General features: G+C 33.3%; 2 protein-coding genes across 2 annotated transcripts; both read left to right on the top strand.

The window, feature by feature from the left end:
• The first annotated feature begins 1302 nt into the window (after positions 1–1302).
• On the top strand, positions 1303–9146 carry LOC131652674 (elongation factor Ts, mitochondrial). The gene is made up of 6 exons (XM_058922612.1): positions 1303–1779; positions 2055–2229; positions 2887–3071; positions 3853–3978; positions 8197–8285; positions 8830–9146. Exons 1-6 carry the CDS (start codon positions 1357–1359, stop codon positions 8870–8872), a joined length of 1041 nt encoding a protein of 346 aa, XP_058778595.1. The 5' UTR covers positions 1303–1356; the 3' UTR covers positions 8873–9146.
• Positions 9147–12786: 3640 nt separating this feature from the next.
• Positions 12787–13272, top strand: LOC131650424 (uncharacterized). The gene has a single exon (XM_058920135.1). It carries the CDS (start codon positions 12787–12789, stop codon positions 13270–13272), a length of 486 nt encoding a protein of 161 aa, XP_058776118.1.
• Positions 13273–13889: the final 617 nt, after the last annotated feature.

Here is a 13889-nt window from a genome sequence, read left to right as displayed (position 1 = left end):
TTTTTTCTTCACTACAATGGTGATACTATTTTATATATATTTTATAATATGCTACATTTGATTATAGACATTTTAAATGAATGCATATGGCAGAGTGGTTTATACACATTTTGTAAATATGCAGATGACATGGTGGTTCATTTTATACGAAGTATATGAAAAAATTATAATGCAGATGGAATGGTCACAGTCATGGTAAATAAAAAAAATATATTATATTTGGACAAGGAAGGCAAGATCAAGCGGAAAATTTAGGTGGGAGATAGCATCTACCATCAATTTTAAAATATAGTATATTTACTGAAACTTTTAGAACGTTGTTTGTTTGTAATTTTAAATACAAACTTTTTTTTTTATAATTTGTATTTGATAGAATAGTGATAATTGTTTATGATAATATTTATTTATAAAATGTTATCATTTTCGTCGCAATGTGTTAATAATAAAAATATCTTATTGTTTTTTAATTTAGTCAATATAATAAAATGTAATATAGAATATATTTAAAATTCAATCTATATAAGCCTAAATTATTTTTTTCATTTCATATATTTTATAATTATATTTATGTTACATTCATTTATGCTTATTTTCATATTTAAGAAAATTTAATAAATAGATAAAAAAAATAAGAACATAAATTTAAGTCTTTTAGATAACTTACAAATAAATAGATATTTTAATAGTGATAATTGAAATTTATAAACTCACAACGTAAAATTTAAAAAATAATTGTCAATGATCTAATTGTGTACAAATATAATCATGTTTTATTAGATTGATTTTTGAATTTTTTTCCTATTATTAAATTTTTTTTTTGAAATTTTTTTCATATTATTTTACTTCTCTCAATCGCACATGTTATTATACTAATTTTATATTAATAAAATTTTACTAATTTTATATTAATACAATTTTAATAATTTTATATTAATAAAATTTTACTAATTCGACAATATAAGACTAATTTTAATATTAATAAAAGATATATTTAAAATTTTGTGTTATTATATTAATAAAATTATGAATATTTTTATTTTTATGATAAATAAAAAATAAGCTTATATAACAAAATAATATTTTAAAATAAAAAAGTATTTTAATTAGATACATGGTTGTGATTGATTGATAGTGTAAAACTATTATACACTGTCAGTGTATCCCCTATTTTCTCTTTCTTAAAATAATAGTAATTATTATTTAAATAAAAAAATTACGTAGGTTTACTTTTTATAGTTTTTTTAATTATAATAATATCATTAATATTTAATTTGTTTTCGAAACTGTTTTCTTCAAAAACACAATAGTTTCAGGGTACCTAACCCTCTTTGGCTCTTTCCGATCTCGAGCGAAGCCATGGGTTTAAGCGGAGCCGGCAGACGTGCTTACATGAAGCTCTTCACCGCCGCCAATTACTCCTCATTTTCAGCCTCAAATGAAATGAATCTGATAAAGCAACTGAGAGAAAGAACCAGCGCTCCTATTAAAGACGTGAAAGCAGCTCTCGTGGATTCCAATTGGGACATCGACGCCGCTCAGAAGGAACTCAGGAAGCGGGGAATTGTTCTCGCTTCCAAAAAATCATCTCGAACTGCTTCCGAAGGTTTGCTCGCTCTAGCTCAAAACCACCACAAAACCGCACTCATTGAACTCAACTGCGAAACTGACTTCGTCGCTAGAAATGACATTTTTCAACATTTGGCACTGTCTCTCGCTAACCAAGCCTTGTTGCTCGATAATAATTCTTCTCCCTTTCACTTTGGACCTCAATCTTTCCAGGTAACCTCTTTTTTCTTTCTGCAGTTACAAATTAGTTGCAAGTTAGTTACAAATTGGTTCCAATAGATGAGAGTTAGTTACAATTTGGTTACCATAGATGAGAGTTAGTTGTACTCTTAATCTATATAAGTATCATTGTATCACTTTAATGAATGAAACTCTCATTTTGATTGATATAAAGTTTATTGCATTTTTATATTTTCTCTCTTCTATAATTTTTATAGATTCTGTCAAGAATCTTAACAGAATCAATCGTTAACTTCCTCTTTAACCAGGATATAAGATTGAATCTTCAACATCCAAAGGTCAATGGCGAAACTACAGTTCAAAATGCTATTACAGAAGTAGCTGCCATGATGGGAGAGAATGTAAAACTCAGGAGAGGTTTTGTGATGCCTGCACCATCTAATGGTCTTGTATCTACATATCTTCATACCAGTCCCCAACCTGGTAACTCACTCATTCCACTAATAATTCATTTCTCAATCTCGCATTTCCACATGGGCTCACACACAAAGCTAATGTGATGATTGTGTAGTTTGGCTTTACTTTTGTCAGAAGTCAGGCAAAAATGATTCTAGACACACAAAATTGATTTTTACATATTTCAGTGTTTACAATAGAATAGATTTTGCCTTCAAATGAATTCTAACCTAAAGTTATGATTTAAGTACCAGGATCCATACGGTAGAAATAGATCTCAGCGATCTATTTGAAATTGGTTAGTTCATGTTACAGTTTAAAAAATTAAGTACTAAATCATCCTTACCATTGATTCATGACTGGACAGTAGAATTTGATTTTAGCGACACAGAGTGCAATCCGATTCCATGATTTAGAACTTTTTACCCCAAAATGTTATTGTTCAAGTCACATTTACGTGAAACACAAGTTATTTTACATTCAACTTATTTAGTTATTTTAATCAAAATAATTTTTTACAAACTCAGTTCATTCAAAATCAATTATCAATTGTCATCACTGTATACCATACGCACATATTTGTTATTATTTTCTCTTACGACATCTTGTGCTAAGTACCAAATTCTACGCAGCACCTAAAAACATGACTCAATTGTAGATCCTGACATCCTCCTATTTGATTAGGTTTGGGTCGCATCGCTGGAATCTTATCTCTTGAAGTTGATGGTGATAAAACACATGCAGATGCACTTCAACGTGTTGGATCAGAGTTGGCTATGCATGTAGTGGCGTCAAAGCCATTATTCTTAACAAAGGAACTTGTCTCTTTGGATGCATTAGAAAATGAGCGTGAAATTCTTAAATCTCAGGTATTGTTATTCTATAATTTTTTTTGAGCTTATGAATAAATGATATATATTCATGCTAATGCTATTATATGAATCATAATTGTGATGGACTTACGGTCACGTGCTTAAGCTTCCATAGCTACAATCTTTAAGAATTATTTGAAGTTTCATCATTTGTTTCAGTTTAATGTAATTTGAAAAATTTAGAATAACTGATTCCTCATCAGTTACCGTCTCAATAGTTTTGTTCTTCTAATTCAGGTTTCTGATGTGAAAATTTCAATGCTTGCATACATGCAATTTTCCTCCCTGTAACTGCCTGCCCCAAGTTTCTTCCAATGTGTGTGTCTTGTAGGGTTTTTGGGGTTAAGATAGCTTGTAGTTTAGTTGGATGCCAATATGCTTTGACCAGAAAGGTTTTGTTCAGTTTGGCAAATCTGGCATTTGGACCAACCTCTCTAAACTCTATGGCCATTCACAAGAATGACAACCTTCTTGCCCACATGTGAATATGTCTTCATGAATGAGAGCTATCATTAGTGTCTCTAGAATCTTGCGTGTGGATTTAGGATTGTCCTAGTTTTGACTAATTCAACTTTTTTGATAAACCACTTTTTAATAGCACTTAAAAATTGAGAATAAAAAAAATCACTTCAGAAAATGTAATCTGCTAAATGTTAATCTTATATTATATTTTGTGATTTTTCTAGTTCTTGTGCTGAAGTGCCATTTCTTTACCGCATTGTAGAAAAATTAACAAAAACTTATTGTTCAAGACTCTGTTTTGGTTTTTATATTTCAGGCAGAAGCTTCTGGTAAATCTCAGACGACCATAGATAAAATGGTTGAAGGTCGTCTGCGCAAGTACTTTGAGGATGTTGTGCTTATGGATCAAAAGTTTGTTATGAATGATACTATGAAAGTGAAGGTATGTGAGGTTTCTCTTATTCTCTAAATCAAATTTGATTATTCTATCAATGCTTGGATTGGTTCAGAGTCTGTCCCTTTTACTTTTTAATTTCATTTGACACTCTGCCTTTATTCTTAGAAAGGGAAAACATTTCATGACATGATTCCTTGGTGTGACATGTTCTTAGATAGTTTTTTTATTAGGAAGTCAGATAAAAAAATTTGTTTGGACTGTAAAGTTATATTGGAAGAGAGTTTGACTACTCAACATAGTGTATTAGTTATGAATGTAAGAGTTAGAGGAGAGCTAAGAAAAGAAGTCACGTGAGAGCTCCACGGATCAAGTGGTGATATTTGAAGGGTGAAAAACTATAGAGTTTCCAACACAAGATCTTGGAGGGAGGGTTAAGACAGCCACAAGGAAGTGCAAATAATATGTGGAACAAGATGATCCAAGATATTAGAAAAGTAACTAACTACAGAGACGTTGAGAGAATATAAAGGTTTTAGACCTAAGAGTAAAGAATCGTGGTAGTAGAATGAAAGTGTTAAGAGTAAAGTTAAAGTAAAACATTGACTGTTTTAAAGAATGGTCTAGGTGTAAAAATGCCAAATCTTATAAAAAATATAAGAAGGTTAAGAAAGATATCAAAAAGACGGCGAGTGAAGCAAGAACCTAAAATTGAGGGATTATACCAATCTTTAGGAACCAAGAAGAGAGAAAAATCTATGTATAAGCTTGCTAAAGGAAGAGAAAGAAAGACAAGAGATTTGGATCAAGTGAAGTGTGTTAAAGATGACGAAGGCAAAGTCTTGGTTCAGGAGAAGGATATAAAAGATAGGTGGAAGACGTATTTCTACAGTTTATTTAATAAATGATATGATATCTCACCGAACTCTAACAAGCTTGACATTAGATAAGCGGATCGAAACTATAATTACTACCGTCATATTAAAAAATAAGAAGAAAAAAAGCATTGAAAATGATGAGAAATAATAAGGTGGTTGGACTAGACAACATACCTATTAAGGCGTTGAAAATGATGAATACAATAAGGCGGTCGGGTCAGACAACATACCTATTAAAGTGTGAGAAATTCTCGGAGATAGAGGTATTGAGTGACTCACCAAATTCTCTAACAAAATTATGAGGTCAAAACAATTGTCAGATGAATGAAGAAGTACTTTAATTCCAAACTATAAGAACAAGGGGGATATACAAAATTATACAAATTATAGGGGAATCAAACTTATAAATTATACCATGAAGTTATGAGAAAGAGAATTGAAAGGATATTAAGAAAAGAGAATCCAGCTATCGAGAAGCAATTTGTTTTTATGTCTGGGAGGTCAATCATGGAAGCAATCTATCTACTACGACGTGTGATGGAGCATAACGGACCAACAAGACTTGCTCTTAATTTTCATTGATTTGGAGAAGGCGTATGATAGTGTCTAGAGAGATTTTATGGAAAACCCTAGAGAAGAAAGGAGTTAGGATTGCCTATATTCAAGCTATCCAAGATAGTATGAAGGAGTATCGACTAGTGTGCGGACAAAGGGTGGAGAAATGGGCGATTTTCCCATTACAATAGGATTGCACCAGGGCTCAACCCTAAGCCCCTATCTTTTTACTTTAATGTTGGATGTACTCATGGAACATCCAAGAGTTAGTACCCTGATGTATGCTTTTTGCAAATGATATAGTCATACTTGGAGAGTCGTAAGAGGATTTAAATGAAGTTGAAAACTTGGAGACAAGTCTTAGAAACACAATGCTTTCGTCTAAGCAGAAGTAAGACAAATATATGGAGTATAAGTACATCAAAAGGAAAGCGTTTCTAACTTAGAGGTGAAAGTTGGAGACCATATCATCTCACAAGTTACGCGGTTTAAATATCTTGGATTCGTAAATCGTAATACAAAACAATGGAGAAATAGAAGGGGATGTAAACCATCAAATTCAAGCTTAGTGGCTGTAATGGAGGAGAGGGTCTTTAGAGTTTATGGGACACAAAAGTACCACTCAATTTGAAGGAAAGTTTTATGGAACAACGGTAAGACCTGTGAAGTTGTACGGGACAAAATGTTGGGCGGTTAAGAATCAACACGAGGATAAAGTAAGTGTATCAGAGATCTAAGAGTAGATGATATGAGATTAGAAATGATAATATTAGAGAGAGCGTTGGGGTAACACTTATAGTAGAAAGGATGGTGGAAAATAGGCTTAGGTAGTTTGAACATGTAGAGTGAATACCTGTAGATTCTGTTGTAAGGAGAGTAGATTCGATGAAGATGATTCAATTAATTAGAGGTAGAGGAATATCTAGAAAAGTTATAAGATAAACTATAAAGAAAGATATTAAGATTAACCAATTGGATAGAAGCATGATCTTGAATAAGACATTATGACAGAATTTGATTCATGCAGCCGATCCCATTCCAACTTCACAATTAGATTTTAAAAGCTTAATTAAATCCAAATGGAGATCTAACGTGATTTTTTAGTAAATGATCTTTAGAATTTGAGTCATGCAGCCAACACCATTCCAACTTCACAATTAGATTTTAATAGCTCAATTAAATCCAAATCTCAATTAAATCCAAATGAGATCTAACGTGATTTTTTAGTACATGATCTTTAAACCGTGGATCTTGTTCTGGACCAAAGGTGGCTTGCTGGTGCTCTAAGAACCATGTGTCAAAGGTTGCAATCCATGTATTTCTACTCAAGTGTAATGAATCTTATTTGAGTCTCCTAATCATCTGAATGAAGCTGGTGAGAAGTATCTGGAGTTCTGGACTAATGTAAACTATCAGTATTACGATCTGTTTTCTTTGGTATTTATAATCCTTTTGAGTTTTGTAGATTGAGCGGGCATAAAACAGTCCCCTTGATCAAGTGTTAGGCAACTAGTGAAACGTAAGGTATCGACCGTGATATTCTCAATTAAAAAAAAGTGAAATAGATGGTGAACTTGGGGAATATGAGTTTGTTTCTTACTTTGAAATGCCATAGGCTATTTTTTTCCGTTACATCATTCAGATGTCCTACTTCCTTTCAATGATTTATGGATAAAATACCTTATTCGGGATATCTAAAGATTATAATTTCTCCTTCATCTTTTATGTAAGAAATAAGAATTGAGAGACCAGTAGTACTAGACCTCTTATTCCATCCTGCCCCTATGATATGTCTTTTGAGCTTAGTCTTTCGAAGATGATTATTATGTCTTTTGAATACTTATTATGATGTCTTTTAACTTATTAAGTTATGGAACGATGGTTAAGAATTATTAATTAAATTAGTTGAATGTTGTGATTTGTGTTATTTTGTCTATATATTATGATTTGCAAGCATTTGTGTGTGTGTGTGTGTAATTTTTCCTTCCGTTAGGATCTTACGTGCCGTGCTACAATCCCAGTTTTACGATCTTTCACCTTCCGGCCGATCCTACTCAAGCTCTTGTGTTTGACTGCATTGCTTCTAAGGGCACATGTTAAGAAAGGAATCCAAAAAAAAGTAGTTTTGTGTTGACTATAAGACTTCTAAAGAATTGACTATACAACTTCTAATACATTATCACTAAATTTGATTCTTTAACAAGTGTCCTAAGAAGTATTCACCTATTTGGTATTATAGCAATTCATACCAGTTTCCATCCATTCAACCAATGTTTGCTTCTGGGAATCTAAGAAGTTTCTAGTTTCTACCACTCAAATATGCAACATAGATCTGTGGGCAGCGAGTAGCCTCGAAACTTCAAAGCAATTCAAATTCTAAGAGTTATTAAGATGCCTTATATGGTCAATGACCAGTGAACGAAGGTGATTTATTGTGTGCAATGCCAGCAAACACATTTTTCGTGATTTCAAAACCATCACTCCGAGGTAGCATTATGTACATTTATCTATGTATATTATAATGTTTGTAGATACGTATGCATGCATAATGCATATGTATGCATGATTAATATTTAACATAAAGTCACGTGTCTTTTCTAAGTGCTCATAGAACTTTTTAAATCCTGTCACTGTTTGGAAATTTTATCTTGACCATCTATGTATAGTAATGTAGTCAAGATTTACTCCTCTCACTCCACAAGAGACACGCATCCAAAATGTGCTCTTTATAATATATGTATAGAATTCTGTGTCGATTGTGGAGTATCCGTCTAAGGAGCCGGTTTGTTTATTTGTTAATTCTTTACCTAGTATCTTTCATGTCTCTTTGCAGGTGGTGCTGGATAATCTATCGAAGGAGGTGGGTTCATCCGTGAGGGTAGTAAGCTTTCTCAGAATGGAAGTTGGGGAAGGAATTGCAAGGTGAGAACTGTACCTTTTTGGATACTTATCTTTTCCTACCTTGGTTTTGGAGTCTTGTTATACATTACCATACTGTCATTGAACTTGGTCTATATTTTAATGCTCTGATCAAAATGTTATATTGATGAACTCAAAAGATGAATCTTCCTTACAAGATGAATGAAACAGTAATGACTGACAATGGATGGAGTTGTAGAAGAAAGAAAATAAAAATGATAAACAATTATTTATGAGCACCCCCTATTGAGATGAAAATCGTCCCCCACTATTCAGTCCAATAATTCCACTCTATTTACATCCTACTCTCCAATTCTCTTACTCCCTCCCATATAAACATTTTCTTTGAGCACGGCTAGGAGATTAACTTTAGGTGTCTCTAGCAATGTGGCTTTGTCAGTTTAAGTCTAAACCCTAAATCCTTCGAAAGTATTGAGAACCGACAAATAAAACTGTGGATCAAATTATCATTATGTTCTTCATATCAGAAAATGTAGTCGATTTTTTTTAATTGATTTTAACTATTTTACGGACATCCAATTTTCAGGCAAGAAACAGATGCATCTGAGTCTGTTGCTCAGGCAGCCTAATTTAAGGTGAATTAGTACAATAATGGAGGAAACTTCTCAGAGATAAGGTTTGTTTTGAGAGGCTTCTGTTCTTGAACTATTACTATTTGAAGACACATGCTCTATTTATAGATCCTGGAAACTGATGTACAAGTTTCTATTGAAAATTTTGGCCCATGTTGTAAAACTTCAATGGTTTCTGTTAGTGTACCAGCATACTCTGGCGCTTCTCCTGATCTGCATCCGTAAAAGAGATTATCGATATTGATTTTACAAAACTGCAAATAAATTGATATATCAGCTTCTCTTTAAAACGAGACAGAACCGTGTGCCGTGTTTACCTTTGCTCGATGTGGTATCAAGTTAGTATGAGGAAAATGAAGAGGGGAGGGACTATTATAATACTGAGGGTTAAACATGTTTGTATCTCTACAAAATTATGAGCTTAGTCTATTGCATTTTTATTAAGTTTTAAATTTCATTTACTCTACTAAAACATTTTCTGTTTTCATTTTCTACATATTTATTTTGACTTGCTAATAAGAGACTTTTAAACTAAATAATTGTGGTGGAGAAAAAGTGGAATATTAGTTAGCGATTATGTAAATTTAGAAATTATAAAAACTGCATGTTTTCTCGCCCAATGCGCAGGAAACTCTAAAAAAAACAAGGGAAATTATTCTCATTTAATTTTAACATGATTCTATCATTAATGTAATTAACACACAGGAGTCGTAAAAACCTGTTATAGTTTCATCGTCATGAATCTTATCAAACTCCTTGAATGTAATAACATTCAACATATAACTCTAAGCTTTGTGATTTAGATTAAAATCCTTTTTCTTCTTCACACCTGTTTTCTTTCTAGTCAAAGGAACTCTAGTTGCCTTTAGAGGTATTGTGTGTCCATCTTCTATCGTTTCTCAAAGATCTACATCTTGTGAAACTATATAGTTTTCAGGTTCTATAGACTTGACCTTATCATTCATTACCAACTACCTTTCGGGTACTTGCCATGAGGTTTCACCATAATTTGTGCTATCAACTCCATGATGTCATTGACAATGTAGTGTTCAACCCATCACATACTAACTTTCCATTCATTTGCATGTTTCCATGTTGGGATTAGACTGACCGAACTTTAAGATGTCAAACTTGCTTCACCCTTTTCTTATCTTCCCTATTCATCTTAAACCTTGTGGGTTCTGAGAAATACATCATGCCAATATTCATGATTGGGAAACGATCACTATCAAAGTCCATCATCTCTCCCATTACCTTGATATCTTTCTCAATGACTCCAAAAGACAATACACTTAGTCGGTTTTAAGAATTACCACTTTCAATACCTCTTTTCTTTGATTTCCTTGGAAGGAGGGAATCTTGTGACCTTGAAATAGCTGAATTTTCTTATTTTAAGATAATCAAATATTTGGCCTATTTTTGTAATGTCAAAGACATCCTTCATCTTATTTTTTACTACTCCAAAGAGTGTTAAGTACCAAGTATAAAGTGTATAAAAATAAAGTAAATAAAGTAGATTAAGTGCACAATATAATTTGATTGATTGACTGGTTGTGTCAAATAATTTAAGTTGTGGTATGTATAGAAGAAACTGCTTTCTCTGTAACAAATTATAAATAAATTTTACTTTTTGATTTATTGAATAATTTACGTAATTGGTCTATATAAAAATCAGATATAATAATTATTTAATAAATTTAAAAAAAAAAAGTTGTTTATAATTTGTTACCGATAACACCTCATATTCAGCTATTTATGTAAGTAGTGCGTGACAGCGTGAGTGTTTCCTCAATTTTGATACACGTGACACCCCATATTCGACTTGTTATCTTCTATTTTGACTAGTTTTGTTTACTTTATCTTTATGTGTGTACATTTCTCAACTTGTGGGTAGATCTTTTCCCTCTTTCAATTCTAGTGTGTTTCGACTGAGTGTAAAGTTGATTGCATCTACGATAGACCCCAATAGAGATGAGAAATATATTCTAAACTTGCATATCTACCAATTTAATTATTTTTGGGAGTAAAGAGAAGTGTACAATGAAATGTAATCAATCGATTCTTAACGAAGGCAAAATAGTATAGGACAGACGTGGAAGATATTACAATTTGCAATAAGATTATAGCAAGCTAGCTAGCTTCCAATCATTCTTTATTGTAGAATAGAATGTATTGCTAAGTTGGAAATATTCCTTAAATATGATGAGCTGCCAGCCTGCCACTCCTTGCATAAACAAGCTAACCGACACCTTCACCGTCACCGTATCCTTAGGTAATAATTTCACGCAAAGCCAATTTAATCAGCACTCAGCAGTGTTCCGTGAGTTCACATGCATTCTAATTGAACTTCCTTCTTTATTTTCAGTTGAAGACAATAGTAAATAATAAGGATAATGTCACCTACTCTTACACATACACATATTTATTATATTTATTAGATTAATCACATAAAATAAGTCTTGTGAGTGAGTGTCTAACGAGTGAATAGAGATTATAAATGTACACTCAATCCTGCCCCCGTTTTTCTATACCAGGCAAGCCTGTCCCCCTCCCATTTTCGCCCCCAAACTCAATCGAAAGTAATAATTTATTGATTCTACCTCCGTCCTTAACAAAGAATGAATTTCTCCGTCCGGCCCCACCCTTGCCCCCCCCCACCTGCTTAATTTGTTTTTTAATATTTTTTTATAATAATAAAACTAATAATTAAATTAGGTATTTGATCATTTTAAGTAAAATTGTTGATGGTATACCAATAGTTAGTTGGTCCAGTGGTGATTGGCGCTGGACTTGGTAGGGAGAACCACGATTCGATCCCCCGCAACTTATCGGGAGGGGGATGGAACCACTTGATGCCACGATTCGATCCCCCGCAACTTCGATCGGGAGGGGGATGGAACCACTTGATGCCACGATTCGATCCCCCGCAACTTCGATCGAGAGGGGGATGGAACCATTTGATGCCACGATTCGATCTCCGCAACTTCGATCGGGAGGGGGATGGAACCACTTGATGCCAGAACTCCGAATCGAATCAAAATTATTGATTTGGTATACTTTTTTGAAATTTCAGATCATGTCGAACCATTAGAAATTTTTTCACAAACCGAACTATTTATTAAAGAATCGAACCGTAAACTATTTTTATTTTTAGTTTTTTAAATTTAAAAACTTGCTTTTAGTATTTTTCATTTTCAGATTCGGGGTTTCCTCCGGCCCCGCCCCCACCTCCAAATAAATCGACTTTTCTCAGTTAAATTCATGGCGGACGGCTCGGTCATGTCCGATTTTTTTGCCATGCCTAACCGATACCGATATAATTATCACCATTTTATTTTAAAGAACAAATTGTGGTTAATTGACATTGTGACGACCGCAATCAATATAATAACACATACCAACCAAAATCGCAAATATCTTAACACAACCGCGGACGTTTTTTAGAACCATGAGTACCAACAACAACCTGTAAGCAGAATAATTAATCGCTGGTGCACTATATATTAAATAGCTCTGTCTTTGAAACATTGCAGTTTGGGTTTGACGCGTACATTTGATACAGAATAAACAAACATTAGCTTGTATGCTTCTAAGTAGAAAATGGGAAAGAATCTTCCCAGCGATCTTACTGGCATTTATTTTTAATTTCTAAATTGCTCCTAAAACACGGACTCTATCACATTGTCAATGCCAACCCTATGCGTATATATGCATAATACTCTGCATTGGCCACCCTTGAATCTTTCAATCTAAAATTTCTTGTTTGACTTGCTTTGCTCACATATATATCCAATCCAAACCCCCTTCCCTTGCATTGAAAAGCTTCAAAAAATACTTGTTTCCAAATTTCGTCAACATTTAAGCATATAATTTACTTCTGCGCAAGAAAGTTCATTAATCTATATACGCGGATGGGGAACTACATTTCTTGCAGTCTATCAGCAGGAGGAAACAAGCAGTGTAGAAGCATAAAGGTCATATTCCCAAGTGGAGAGATATGCAAGTTTGAAGAAGCCGTAAAAGCAGCTGAGCTTATGGTTGAGATGCCAAGTTTCTTTGTGGTAAACACTCGGTCGCTACGGATTGGAACAAGGTTTTGTGCCCTCCATGCTGATGAAGAGCTTGAGCATGGTAATGTTTATGTGATGATTCCAATGAAGAAGCTTAACTCTGCTGTCACAGCATCTGACATGGGTTCCTTGCTAATCACGGCCAAAAGAGTCTCTGCAAAAGTCAACAAGATTCTTCCTACTCCAGAACCTAATTTGGAAATGGTATCACAGCCACAGTTGAACTTGGATGACATTGATGAAGACTTGTCTATGCACAGGTTGTCCGTATGCAGCAGGTCAAAGAAACCTTTGTTGGAGACCATAGCAGAAGAAAAAGTGTGCTGAAGCTGAATTGTAATTCAAGCAACATTCTCTATATCTCGTTCTTTCTTCTCATCTGAGCTATCAAGCACACCAATCCCAGCTTGTGGCTATCTTGTTCTCTCTCTGATTTTTTTTGTGAGCCCTACTCCATATTGTTATGAGTTACACGGGCACATAATTTGTTATTTATTATATATGATTCGATTTGATTTGTATGTACGAATACTCACCAAAACTAATTCAAAACATAATGTAATATTAGGCTTTTCTTTTATTCAATTCATAGACTAAAATTTTCAATCCATAAGGTTTAGTTTGGATTATGGGCGAAAAGAGATATGACCATTTGGTACTGGTGTCTAATATTTTCAAATTTTTAAATGTATTCAAACCTATATCTTAAGTTATCTACTTTACTTTAAAATACATTGCACCAAATGAAATTATACAAATGACGGTACACCATAGAATAGTTAAAATTGAATGACTTTTCACATGTCTAACTACTCACGCTTTAGGCTAGGAATCGTCAAAGTTATATTTCTTAATGGCGGAGAAGCAATTACTAAACAACAGAAGTCAATGGGCTTTCTAATTGGCAGATAATGCAGAGGATGTATTCTACAGCAAAACTATCT

This window comes from Vicia villosa, linkage group LG2 (assembly GCF_029867415.1).
Source record: "Vicia villosa cultivar HV-30 ecotype Madison, WI linkage group LG2, Vvil1.0, whole genome shotgun sequence".
Taxonomy (NCBI): domain Eukaryota; kingdom Viridiplantae; phylum Streptophyta; class Magnoliopsida; order Fabales; family Fabaceae; genus Vicia; species Vicia villosa.
Note: the sequence above shows the minus strand (reverse complement) of the source record. Positions and strands in the feature narration are given on the sequence as shown.